At 41.2% G+C, this 13,147-nt stretch overlaps 1 protein-coding gene across 4 annotated transcripts in view; it reads left to right on the top strand.

The window, feature by feature from the left end:
* Window positions 1-12,832, top strand: part of LOC138617119 (disks large homolog 5-like) — a 30,422-nt gene extending 17,590 nt beyond the window's left edge. For 2 of the 4 annotated variants that reach the window (XM_069691841.1, XM_069691840.1), the window contains exons 17-34: window positions 58-181; window positions 642-786; window positions 1,471-1,592; window positions 2,855-2,938; window positions 3,040-3,199; window positions 3,471-3,548; window positions 4,055-4,217; window positions 4,307-4,440; window positions 4,758-4,922; window positions 5,165-5,348; window positions 5,705-5,853; window positions 6,241-6,411; window positions 6,585-6,781; window positions 7,240-7,383; window positions 7,612-7,739; window positions 8,246-8,355; window positions 10,318-10,427; window positions 11,770-12,832. In XM_069691841.1, coding sequence (XP_069547942.1) covers window positions 58-181; window positions 642-786; window positions 1,471-1,592; window positions 2,855-2,938; window positions 3,040-3,199; window positions 3,471-3,548; window positions 4,055-4,217; window positions 4,307-4,440; window positions 4,758-4,922; window positions 5,165-5,348; window positions 5,705-5,853; window positions 6,241-6,411; window positions 6,585-6,781; window positions 7,240-7,383; window positions 7,612-7,739; window positions 8,246-8,355; window positions 10,318-10,427; window positions 11,770-11,873 — 2,472 coding nt within the window. In that variant the 3' untranslated portion in view covers window positions 11,874-12,832. Of the gene's footprint in view, window positions 1-57; window positions 182-641; window positions 787-1,470; window positions 1,593-2,854; window positions 2,939-3,039; window positions 3,200-3,470; window positions 3,549-4,054; window positions 4,218-4,306; window positions 4,441-4,757; window positions 4,923-5,164; window positions 5,349-5,704; window positions 5,854-6,240; window positions 6,412-6,584; window positions 6,782-7,239; window positions 7,384-7,611; window positions 7,740-8,245; window positions 8,356-10,317; window positions 10,428-11,769 lie in introns of those variants that run through there. The other 2 variants (XM_069691843.1, XM_069691844.1) reach the window with 2 other exon arrangements.
* Window positions 12,833-13,147: the final 315 nt, after the last annotated feature.

The raw sequence follows: 13,147 nt of genomic DNA, 5'->3' as shown, positions 1-13,147 counted from the left end.
AATCATTTGTCTTATCAAAGCCTTGGTCTTATTAAGCTTTTTGATTGCTTCTTGCAGGTACAGAGTTTCTCTAATGATGAACACTCTCCTGAGCCAATGGACTTGTTGCGCTTCTCTCCTATGCGATCTAATCGGTACAGCATGCCATTTGCACCTCCAAGCTACAGCAGCATCACTGCATGTAAGTCACCTGAACAACTTCATCTGTTCTGTTTTGCTTTTGGAGTCAGGGTTGTCACGAGCATTGAGACTTAAGAAATGGTCTCTTTGCTTTTCTGTTCAATGAAATGTTCCCGACACTCCAAATAGGATAGAATGTTGCATTTTTGATGCTGATCAGCCTGTTAAGAGATTATGATACCGCTACCACAGTTTTGTCTGGAAGTGTATAAATGAGCTAATGACTTCTCCAATTCCAAACAGTGCATCACTGTTTCTTTTTCTTTTCGCAAACAAGCACAAGAAATTTGCTCAGTCAAAGCTAAACAAAAGCAACTGGTTGAAGATCACGCCAAAACTCAAAACCCATACCGTTTGTCCTTCAGCAGGAATGAATGAGAGATATAGTGAATATTCATAGGACAGAGGTGTCGCGTGACATTTTGGGTGTAATTCAATCTCTGATCGGTGTCTTCCTTCAGACCCGGCGCAGCGAGGTTTGGCCCCATGTCCTGCTGTGACGGCCGTCATGAGGAACCCGGTGTATACGGCGTGGAGCCATGAGATCCAGACCAACAACTGTCCTCCACCTCCCAGCTCGGGCGTCCACCCACACGCACACACAAGGTGCTCTGCCAGTCTGTTCACCATCAGGCTCCGTGCATTTTTATGCGTCACACTAACAGGCCCTCTCACTGCTGACATTTTGACCGGTCATAGAAGGGAAAGCACAGTTAGAACTAGAAAACCATGACAGTGTGTCAGTGAACCACCATGCACAACACCAGGACACTGAAACGAAGGCAGCGAAGAGAAATTCAGCCCATCATTAATTTTATTATTTACAGCTCTGCTTTTCTGAAAAGGCCTACTGGATATATCCAGACTGAATTATTCCTGTACCTCCTTTTAGTACTGAAATTATTTTTTTTCACCATTTAGTCTGTATTGTTTTGTAATGAAACAATTTGTCGATTTATGTTTGAAGTGATTATAATTTTTGGGCTTTGGTCTGTTGGTTAGACAAAACAGGAAATTTGAGGACATGATGATTTTTGCCATTGTTTTGACAAATTTTGTAGTTGTAATAATCAGTCTGTTCAAAACTAGTCATTAGTCCTAGATATAGTATAGTTTGTAAACTTCTACCATCGATCGATTTAAATCCTGTGATGCTGCGTTTATGTACAAAACAAGTGTGTGCTCTGCCCCAGATCTCACGAGCAGATGGCATGTGGCAAATTATATCTTGCTCTGGGTTGAATAATTGACCGCCGGGGGACTAACGTAGGTCTTTTTCTCCACTTTTAGCCCCCAGCATCAAGTTCGCCTCAGTCTGGACCTCAGCCACAAGCGCGCTGGAGACTTGACGGAGACGAGCTGCAGCCAACCACCACACAGCACTAACTCCTTACCCTCCAGCGCCAGAATGAGTATGTGTGGTGTCCTATTTAATGCCGATCATAACTTGGCATAAAATGGGCTGTAAATGACCTGTTGTATGTTTTCAAGTTGAGGTGATCATATTTTTTTTTCCCCCTCGTACTTTTCAATATCTGGCCAGGCAGATAGTTCTGGTTTGATTTGTACATGTTTGGAGATATTAGAAACAATGGTTTTGTTATCCCGGGGGATCTACAGACTTCACTATAAACAGTTTTATTATAGATGATTCTCAGAAACCAGTGAGTAACCAGGTCATTGTTTCTGGAGAGGCGTGTTGCTGTTGAAATGTTTTATTGTATTCTTCCAAGCCGGGCAACACTCCTCTACCGCACTTCAGTCGAATTGGGATGTTGGCAGAGCCTGATGCTGCAAAACTTGGCAAGAAAATGAAACCAAAAATATGTGAGGCTTTCCCACAGTGCATAGTGGATGTACTACTGCATATGTGAAAATAAATGAATTTGCCGGGAGCCATTTGTGACTTCTGAGAGAGCTGGAGGAGATTTGTTAAATTGCTTCAAGTGTTGTGGCTGGAGAAGTTTGAAATTGAAAACGGTCTGGACATGTATAAAGAGATGTGTTTACCGGACCTGGGTGGACCGTTCCTCATCTCTGCTTGATGGTAGTAGCTCGTAGATACATTCAGTGCTCCTAGCATCACACACGCAAATCTCTAACCAAACTGTCACCAGTCAAGTTTTATTATTGGTCATGTAGGTTCGAGGTTTTGAAAAGTAAGAAAAAAAACATTCAATAACAACGACCTCTTGCGTTGCATCAATCTTCTGCGTAATCGATCTTGATATGAGTGACATGGTCATTTAGTAAAGTACTCCTCCTTACTTACATCAGAAGAAATTATATAACGTGTAGTAGACCTTTTTGTAAAATATAACATCAGCTATAAAGAGGAGACGTGTTGCTCTATATTGCGCAACAAAAGCTCACAAATTGAATGAGTGTTCAGAGATCATTTTGCAACTAAATTGATCACATTACAATCTGTCTGATTCAGCTCGGGAGGTGACAGTGACTGATTGGCTACATAAAACATTTGCTTTGTCACAGTTAATTAGAGTGGCCTAACGCAGTGTCAGAAAACACAGCTTATCAGAGTAACTAAGCACTTTCCTGGGTGAATGCCTGTATCCACATGGCCGGGTACCCACACGGTGAGAATTTATTTTTGTTGTTTTTAGTGTGGGTGAACTGAATATTTAATACATTTTTCTCTGTTTGTTTTCCCTAGGTTCCTCTGGTACTTTGCAGTTCAGGGCAGAACGCATTAAGATCCCTCCGACTCGTTATCCCCGCTCCGCTGGATCTGACAGAGGTACTGTTCAGTTCGGCAGCTGACACCATGTGATGGTGAATGTTTCGTGCTGTAAACAGCAAGGCTGAATACCTGCCTGCTTTTCTCCACCGCCACTCCAGGCTCCCTTACACACTCGGAGTGTAGCAGCCCGACACCTCCGATGTCCCCTGTCAACCTGGAGACATCGTCTTTCACCAGCAGCCAATCGCAGGGCTCCATTTCCACCCAGCCCAGGATATCAGTCAGCCCTGTTCCAGTTGGTGACAGGCGGAAGGATGGGTAGGCCAGCCCCTCGTCTGGGTCGTTATAATGCCATCATTCAGCAGAACACGACATGTTTTCCACCATTTGTCTCTACTTCTGTCTGGTTCATTGTGATTAAGTGCTTGTAATGCAGTAAACAAACCTGTGAGCCTCCATCTCACAGCGACTCATGCATAATTTTATCCTCATGTCTTTCTTCTCTGCTGCTGATCATTATAACCTGAAATCTTTCTCTCCTGCTGTGGGTGATCATTCTCTCTCTTTCTTCTCCTCATCTGCTTCTTAGATTTGTCTCTTACCACACTTCCTCTGTTAGACTTCCACTGGCAGTAAAGCCCAGGTTCCTCTCTTTAAGAAGCTTGAGGTTTGTCCTGTGCTTCTTGTAGCACACACAGTATGTGCACTGCCTGCAAGACTTTTAGAGCACAGTTCCCAAGACCTTCTGTGTACACTCAGAAAATCTAAATGTTGGAATCCAGCCCCACTACTCTAGCAGCAGTGGTGCTAGATTCGTTTGAATGTTTAATAAACTTAATAAAGAAATGGGTGTATCCCTTTAAGCCATCATCTTTTCTCTTTCTGTTATTTATTCAGAATGTTGTTAAATTTTGTATGATTGCATGACACCGAGTTGGATTTTACAATGCACGTGGCAAATTCCACACAGACTACAGAGACTAGTAATGCATCTTTGCTTTTAAGGACTCATCATATGAACGTTGCAGTTGAGAGAGAGACCTTTGTTTGCATTGAAACATCAGATTCCAAGCAACAGCTTCTTTGAATTTAATTCCGTTGCATGCTGCGTCCTTCCAGCAGTCTTCCCACAGAACACTATATATAACAAAGTGTTCTTCTTTTTCCCCAAAGGCCATATTTAGAGGAGCCACGCAATGTGACGGTACAGAAAGGAGCTGAACCACTGGGTATCTCCATTGTCAGTGGAGAGAACGGCGGAGTATTTGTGTCCAAAGTGACAGCAGGCAGCATCGCTCATCAAGCTCGTTTAGAGTACGGAGACCAACTCCTCGAGGTACCAGCGAGCCACCACACTTTAATCCACATATCCTGTCAATGTTTATCATCCTTTTCTGTTTCTAATGAATCGCCACTGTTTTCCAGTTTAATGGCATCAACCTTCGCAATGCCAACGAGCAGCAGGCGCGGCTGGTGATCGGCCAGCAGTGTGACACGGTCACCATTTTGGCTCAATACAATCCTCACATGTTTCAGCTGGGCAATCACTCTCGTTCAGGGTAAGAGGAAGAAGAGGAGAAACGCAACTGCTAAAACTTTTAGTGAAAAGTTGCTTACAGTGTAATGTGACAATACACAGTACATGAAAACACGGCACTTAAATGAGGCAAACGGAGAAGGTTTTGTAATTGAGATTAAATAGCAGATGGAAACACTTGAATGAAATATAGATATTCAAAATAGCACAAAATAGCAGTTTGCATGCTTCAAAGGGGAGTTAAACAGGTTGACATCGTCTCCTAAACTCAATGATTTGTAACTTTAAAGTAGTTTAGTAAATAACCTGAAAACAATATTCCACTTCTGCTCTCCTCAGGTCTCGGATGGAGTCCATCAGCAACCAGCCGACACCCCACGACAGCGGAGCCACCACCCCAGACAACCACTCCACCGTTGATACACTGAGTGAGCAGGACGAGGGCACCATGACACCGCCGTCCAAACAGACGACTCCTGCCACCAGTCCTCACAACTCCTTCAGGTAGTGCATCATTTCTCTTCACTGCACTGCTTTTTTTTTTTTTTTTTTATGTTCAGTGTCACCATATTTTGTCTTCTGTCTGTATTTTTTTTGTTTCTCTGTTTGCCTCTTTGTGACAGCTGGTATGTTTGTATTAATGTATCCAACAAAAATAAACTTGAAAGCTATTGATATGCCATCGTGGTGGGGTTAAAGTAAAGGGACAGAGTAGCTTGAAGTCTGACTGTGAGGATTTTCTGCAGGCTTCCTGGCTCAGCTACCCGTGGGGCTGCAGAGCCTCGGCTGGTCAGGCTGAAGAAGATCCACGTGGAGCTGGGAGTTCAGATCTGTGGAGGAAACCTTTATGGCATCTTTGTGGAGAGTCTGGAGGATGACAGCCCTGCTAAGAGTGCTGACGGCCTGCTGCTTGGAGACTTGATACTGGAGGTATCCGGAGGGCTTATTGGCGGCATTAGTTAATTAGGATCGTCACGTGTACAATGGAAATGGCTTGGATAGTTGGTGTGAGCACATTATAGTTCAGGAACACGTCTCTGTGTGCCTTTTATACGAAATACAAGGTGCACTGTGGCTTAACAAAAAGCACCCTATAGTTTAACATTCAAGCAGGTATGTTAGAAGCATATAGACATGGACTGTGTGAGGTCCAACTTCTATCCTGTTTATAGCTTCCTATACTTTTTAATGCATTGTTCGACTTGCTTTTACGCAAAATTAGTAATTTTTTGTGACAAAGAAGCTCAGGGTTCTTTGCTAACTGTGTAATTGCGGTTTTCCTACAGTACAATGGCGTCGGCATGAAGAATAAGACTAAAGAAGACGCTCACCTGGAAATGCTGAAACCCGCTGAAACAATCACGTTCAAGGTCCAGAACTGTGCGGACAACCTCGCTGCAATCAAAGAGTCTTCCGGGGATGGATTTTTCATAAGGTGTCCTAAGTATTTCTGAAACTATTGAAAGCACAGAAAAAGATTCAACTTAAATTTCAATTTCAGTTATTTTCTTGTGCATCTGGTTTTTGTAACATGCAATTAACTTAAACATGCAAACAAAAGACTGGTAAATGCACAAATCAGAAATGTATTTCAGTATTGCACAGTTATGGCTGTGAATGTTTCAGAGGCCTAACAAACCAGACATAAAGAATGTTTTGGCGATTTGTGTTTTTGATTGACACTGAACCTATGAAAGACTTAAATCTTCGGATCTATATCTTAAAAGCACTTAAATGTTCTGCAAAGTTGTATCTCAGTTTGTTATGTTTTTGTCTCTCCAAAAGACAAATAATCACTTTATTTTTGTTCGTTCCTTGTCAGAGCACTTTATGAGAGGGTGGCAGAGGTGGAGCAGGAACTGAGCTTTAAGAAAGATGATATCCTGTACGTAGAAGACACACTACCAAATGGCAATTTTGGCTACTGGATGGCCTGGCAACTGGACGAGAATGCACAGAAGCTGGAGAAAGGGCAGATTCCAAGTAAATACATGTAAGTCCAGGCTATAATTTACTCTCACTGGAGGTTTGATATTTGCACATCATTCTAGTAATCTTGACCATTCTAGTTTTCATAAATCCGAATGAGCACTTTCACTTTCATCAAGCTTGAATAATGATAATTAGTTTTTCGTTTATGTGGCTCTGCTGATTTGTCACCATTAGGATGGACCAGGACTTCTACAGAAGACACTGCATGGCTGACATGAAAGATGATAACGGCACCGGCAAGACTCTGTCTGCTGCTGCTCGGAGGTCGTTCTTCCGCCGGAGGCTGAAGCACAAACGCAGCGGATCCAAGGACGGGAAGGACCTAATGGCTCTGGATGCTATAAGCACAGATTCTTTACCCATCACAGAGGGTGAGAAATCCACTTGTGAGACAGCTTTATCAGAAATGCACGAGCCAAGCAACATAATGAGTTCATGTTAAATCCCCCCAAAAATATTGATATGGACAGTAAAAAAAGAAAATGTTTGTCCCTGGATTAAATCTGTAAAACTAAAAGTAAACATTTATATTTTTTTTCAGTAAAACTGCATCAGCTGCCTCGGGTTTTATCAGACGCGACTAAATAGAAATGGAGAAGGCAAATGTAATTTATAGCGAGTTAACATAAGATTATTTGTTGCCACATTTGCCAGGCAGCTCTCGGGTATGACTGTGTGGTTTCAAAGCAGGATGATGCTATAAAAAGCAGGCTGACTCAAGGCTTTCCCATGATACAGAAATTCATAACTGTGGTTATTAACAACAGCTGTGTTTCTATGCCGTCTCGTGTATTTGTGACTAAACAGTTTGTCTGTATTTCCTGCTCAGACGGAGTGAGCCTGATGTACCAGCGGGTGCAGAAGGTGGAGTGCTTGTCCCCGAGACCGGTGCTGGTCTTGGGTCCGCTAGTTGAGGCCAGTAAAGACATGTTGGTGAAGGAAGCTTCGTCAAAGTTCTGTCGCTGTCTGCCTGGTGAGCCGATACACACAATAACGACTCTGTGATTACAGTTTATTTATTCATGAAGGATTTTACATTTTATATGCATCAGGTTTGTGTTATTGCACAAGAGGTGTTTCACAAAGAGCTGCTTAATCAGGAACACAGTGATTCAATTTTAAAATGAAGGAAAAAGCAGAGAGAACTAATTCTATATGTTACAAAAATTAAAAAAAATATTTGGATTTATTTTACTTCCAGAAATTATGAAGGCATCTCAGCAGGCAATAGAGCGCGGAGTGAAGGACTGCGTTTTCATTGACTACAAACGGAGGAGCGGCCATTTTGACGTTACGACTGTTGCATCAATAAAAGAGATCACAGAGAAGGTAAATTAATCTCACTGTGCATTTTACTTGAGTCATCTTTGGACCAGAACATCGGTAGCAATTGGGTCTTTTAGTTTTGCAACTGATAAGTTTGTACATAGCCGTCTTTACAATCTTAGACCGCAAATTGGAGGTAAGTGCCCCGAGGTCTTTGGAGATGTTTTCAGAAACTGGTCATTATTCAGGTGTTACATTTGTCTCGAATTGCAAACAATGAAATACGTTTGAAATGATCAAAATATAACTTTAACTTAAGTTATGTGTTCGTTTTTATCGTGAATTATCAACAGTCAGTCATCTGTGAGAAGTACTTTGCATACATATCACAAAGAAGAGTTTACAAGCTTGACTTGGGGGGGGAAAGTGGAAAATTTGGCTTCACTGTCAACTTTTTTTGGGATGTTCATTATGTATCCAAAGTTATTTGCTACATTTTCTGCTTCATTCTGCTTTGAGCCATCCTCTCATTTCTCAAGCAGTCATTTTGCTGTTATTTTCTCTCATAGGACTGTCACTGTTTGCTTGACATTGCTCCTCACGCCATCGAACGTCTTCACAGCGTTCACATCTACCCAATCGTCATATTCATTCGCTACAAAAATGCCAAGCAGATAAAGTGAGTAATCCCACGCCTTAAAAGATGTTTGATTAACATGATTTTTTTTTTTTTTTCCTTTCCTCAAGACGTGTCCAGTGTAGGTCAAGCATGGGCTTTATGTTCCGGTGCCACCGCTTGTAGCGTAGTTTTATCCCCAGAATAATAGTTGGGCGCCAGACAGGAAAATAATAATAATTTCTACCCTGTCAATTTAAGAATTTAAATTTAAGAATTTTCCCGATTATATTTCAAGTTCAGATGCTTCAACAACATACTAAGAAATTTTATCCAAAATATTTTGCTTCTGGAGGCTGTTTATGGTAAAAAAAACAAAAAAACATTGTATGTTAATTGGTTTTGTTTATAAATGTTTTTTTTTTTTTGAGAATCCGCTGATCTATATTTGTGAAAATCACATTTTCTAATGTGTGTGCGTGTGTGTATTCTATATATATATAACTAACCCTAACCCATTAACATATAATGTGTCTGTAGCATCTAATATAATCATCTGTTCCTATTTAGTAGTTAACTGATGGGGCATTAGTTCAATGCATACTCAAAATGCTTTGGATGGAAAAAAAACAACTGAAAAAAACTGTCCTGTTTATTCCAATTTCCCTTCCAGGAAATACAAGTCTTAATTACGCTCTTCATTTTCTTAGTCGAGACACTCAGGAAATTGACATCAACACAGGTCTCGCTTCCTTTATAATCATATCCATCTCGCATTGATAATGAAAACTAATTGATCAACCTGATTTGATCAGTGTCATTAGTTTAGAAGCCACAGCCTACTCTCTTCCACCACCTGCCGGGGTTTTGATCGGATGATGATGATGATGATGATGACGACGATGACGATATCGCAAAAATCACTCTGCTTTTTCATTTGTAATCGCATGGGAAGATTAAATCTGCTTGAACCCCTCAGCATGGTACTTTATGCAGAAGCGTGCGCGCAGACACGCACACGAATGAGAACACACTCTGGTCTGGCAGGAACAGGCTTTCCACTGCCACACACGTACACACACACACGCACACGCACACGCCCACAAATCTATGAAACGGTGCAGCGGGCAGACATGGTCGAGATTGATTCCTGCTAAGCCTTCGCTGTCATCAGCTGAGTGCCAGCTGTCCGGGGAGGGGCACACGGAGCCCGAGGTTCTGGTTTGTGGCGTGGGTGGCTAAAGCACTCGCTGCCCCCGCCCGCCGCAGCTTCCACGTACACACAAACACACCTCCCCACTGCCTGCCTGCCTGCCTGCAGCAACTGACAAAAGCTCAAGGTTTTTCATGTTTTTTTTTTTTTTTTTTATCCTTTGGGAGGCAACGGCAGACCAATATGTTGACTGCATACTGAGTGCCAGGGAGGGAAGGGAGCGTGATTCTAGGTTAGGTCGGACGCTCCCAGTGGAAGATGAAGACCGATAGTCACATGACTTCCTCTCAAGACTATGCGCTGATATGGCGTGAACGAGTGGGCTGGAAGTGTTTTAAAGGGAAGACATTTCATTGAAGCTGTGCTGTTAGACTTGTCGTTACAAATGAAAGAGTTTGCCAAACCAATCGTTTGAAGCTCTTATCTGTCGTTGTGTTTTAGTCCATTGTTGGAAATGCCGCAATTAAATGAAAAGGTTTTCAACATGACAGAATACTACTGATATTAACACTTGTGGTATTTATTTCAATGCATTGGCCAATTATACTTTGAACCACGTGGTTATTCCAGAAAATTAGCTTTGATTCATTTACTTATTGGATCTGAAGGAAGACCAACCTCAGGATAATCGTAACTATTTTAAATGACATCTAGCGTAATCTTGAAAATCTGATTTTCAAATCTAAACATGGGTTCCGACAAACTCTCTCGTTTATCGCAGCGGGATTGCACCTCGTTATGAAATGTGTGCGTCTGTGAAGAGATATTTTCCAGCATGCTGACAGGTGCTGCTGCTGTTGTTGTCTCCCCAGAGAGCAGAAGGACCCTCTGTACCTGCGGGATAAACTCTCGCAGAAACATTCCAAGGAGCAGTTCGAGGCGGCACAGAAGATAGAGCAGGAGTTCAGCCGCTTCTTCACAGGTTGGTGAAAATGACTTGTTTTCGCTATCATGTACAAACACCAGTTTAAAAAAAAAAACGTGACTCATCTCACCAGTTACTGTAAGCTTACAGACACATTTGCATAAATGTGCGCACGGTGAATTATTTCAGTGCCACTAGAGGAACGAACACCAGTTTGCGTTTACAGGGTCTTTTTTTTTTTTTTTTTATTAAAGGACCAGTTCACCAAAACTCAAAAGCTTGTTTTGTGTCTCGCTTAGTAGCTCCTGTTTGTATTTTCAGAAATTTTGTCTTTAAACTGTGTGTCTGGGAGTTAGCTGAGTTTTTTTTTTTGGGGCACAGTATCTGTGTTGCTTCACAGATCAGAGTTAAATTTTGGTATGTGGAGCAGCAGACAGTCCGAGACACCCAACTGTCCGGCTGATTAATGGCTTTATAAAAGGAGGCGAGTTATGGGGAAGGGCTTTTTCAATGACACCACCACTGATCCCCTCTAACAGACGGCGGTGGCCGGCCAACTTCTGCACACAAGCCGCGATAATAACTTTTATCATCAACAGTTAAAAATGTATCTGGCGGTAGACGGCGTTAAGTGGAGCTGGTCACATCCCTGCACCAGTTTATCTCCAAAATGTACAACTGAAACCATTTGTGGCTCCACAGTCCTCTTTGTCCATGACAATATGAAATGATAGAAATCTTATTTGATGCTTTTCTCGTATATGTCTTTGTAAACTAAATGACTTTGGTTTTCTGACTTTTCAGACAATGCAAACTTTCCCCGAGGACGTTTTTATATAAATAAATAAATAAATAAATGCCAGGTGTGAACGGGGCCACTGGGTTCCGGGAGCTCCGGGAACGTGCTTTTCTCTAGAAATGAAACAATCGATCAATGAGGGGATTAAAAGAAATTCAATAAGCAATTATTTTGGTACTCAACAGATGGCTTGACGTTCTCTCGTTTCAACTTATGAGTTTGCTGCTTTTCTTTTGTCAAGAGTTTTTGACTGTTGCTGGGGCAAAACCTTTTAAAGAACTTGATAACTTGTGATGTTTTGGACATTTACAAACCAGACTAAATTATTCAAGAAAAAAAATCATCAAACATTAGTAGATAATGAAAATAATAACTGGTTTGCCCACCCGTGCTTTTCCCAATTTTCAGTCATTTTAAAGACAAACAATTTGCCTATTAAAAAAAAAAAAAAAAAAAGGATGAGTTCATATTAATCTATAATAAAAACAGTTACTACTTGCAGCCCGAGATGTTTATATAGAGACAAATCCAGCCATATCTGACCTACATGCTTAACATTCCCCATGCACATATTCCTCCCCGCCCCTCACTGTGTTGCAGGAGTTGTCCAAGGAGGCAGCGTCTCCTACATTTGCACTCAGATCATGACCATCGTGGAGCAGGAGCAGAATAAAGTACTGTGGATTCCCGATGGAGCACCGTAGAAATTTCACCTCTCTCAGACATCAGACAGGATGTCAGTGTTTTTTTTTTTTTTTTTTTTTAAATTTTTAAATAGGATGCACAATGAATTGGTACACAGCAGACACCATGGTTAACATCCAATACTTTTTCACATATAGCAATATCAGCACTGACGATGATGAACACGCAATACTCCCACTGAAATAGTGATGTGCTCTACTACAGATAGATTTGTTTACACTAGTATTTAATACTTGAATGTTGTATCTCCCCTCACATCGAGTAGCACTCCTTTAATCCCACTTTGTCCCATGAATATGTCCGACCACAGAAAGTCTGCATCGACGCAAACTGAAGACCGTACTCTTGAAATGAAGACAGAATGGACCACCGTGTTCCCTTCTCTATATTTATATGTATTTTCCTGCCATTTAATTTATCTAATCAAATCAAAGTTGTTGGTTATGAACCTTTTGTTATACAATGTAGCTGTGTAGTTAATAGGAAGGAGGATATTTTCCAGTTAATGGTCTTATTTATAGAGAAGTTGTGGCAAATTGACTTCCTTCACATTATGTCGCGATCTTGTTTTTTTGTTGTCTGAATGCACCGTTTTTCATTTCAGCCCTCGAGCATAATATTGTGCCAAGCTAAATATATTTGTTCATCACAATGCATTCTCGGATTCATTAACACCACGACTTCCATTGTAGATAATACAGCAGACTTTGTAGTTTTGCTCGTGTGTTCTACTGGTACTGCCAATGTTGTTCCTCTTTGTCAAGTGGATCTTTAAGAAGGGATATTTTATTTCTGGTTCATGGTTGACCGTCAGCTAAACACATCGACATGTACCTCTTTTTATTTTAAGTAAATCACGTTGACAACATTTCATCATGAAACACTTTAGATCAGGTTTTACCCAAATGAAGGATAATATTTCTACAAAATATTAAAAAACAGAGTTCAGTTAATGGAATGCAAGTTGTCTTGTGTTTTCTGTTCAAATGTGTAAGATCGTGTGTTTACTTGAATAATTTCCCTCAGCTCACAACTAGCAGCCTGATATTTGTGAAGGAAACGCCTCAAGTTGGACCTCAGCGATCAATGCACTGTTTGTCCACGAGGGGGAGGAGTTCACCACCGAAGGTGAGAAATAGTGAATTGTCTTTTTTTTTTTTTTTTAAATCGCTTCTCTTTGCCACATAATCAAAGATGCATATTCTAGGAAATGACTACTACTCACTGACTCGGTTAACCATATAGGTTCACATTGTTTATATTCCAAAGTCAT

Source organism: Brachyistius frenatus, unplaced genomic scaffold (assembly GCF_029030835.1).
Source record: "Brachyistius frenatus isolate BFR_SWC_R1_liver_20210118 unplaced genomic scaffold, ASM2903083v1 Contig_11, whole genome shotgun sequence".
In the NCBI taxonomy this organism is placed as follows: domain Eukaryota; kingdom Metazoa; phylum Chordata; class Actinopteri; family Embiotocidae; genus Brachyistius; species Brachyistius frenatus.
Note: the sequence above shows the minus strand (reverse complement) of the source record. Positions and strands in the feature narration are given on the sequence as shown.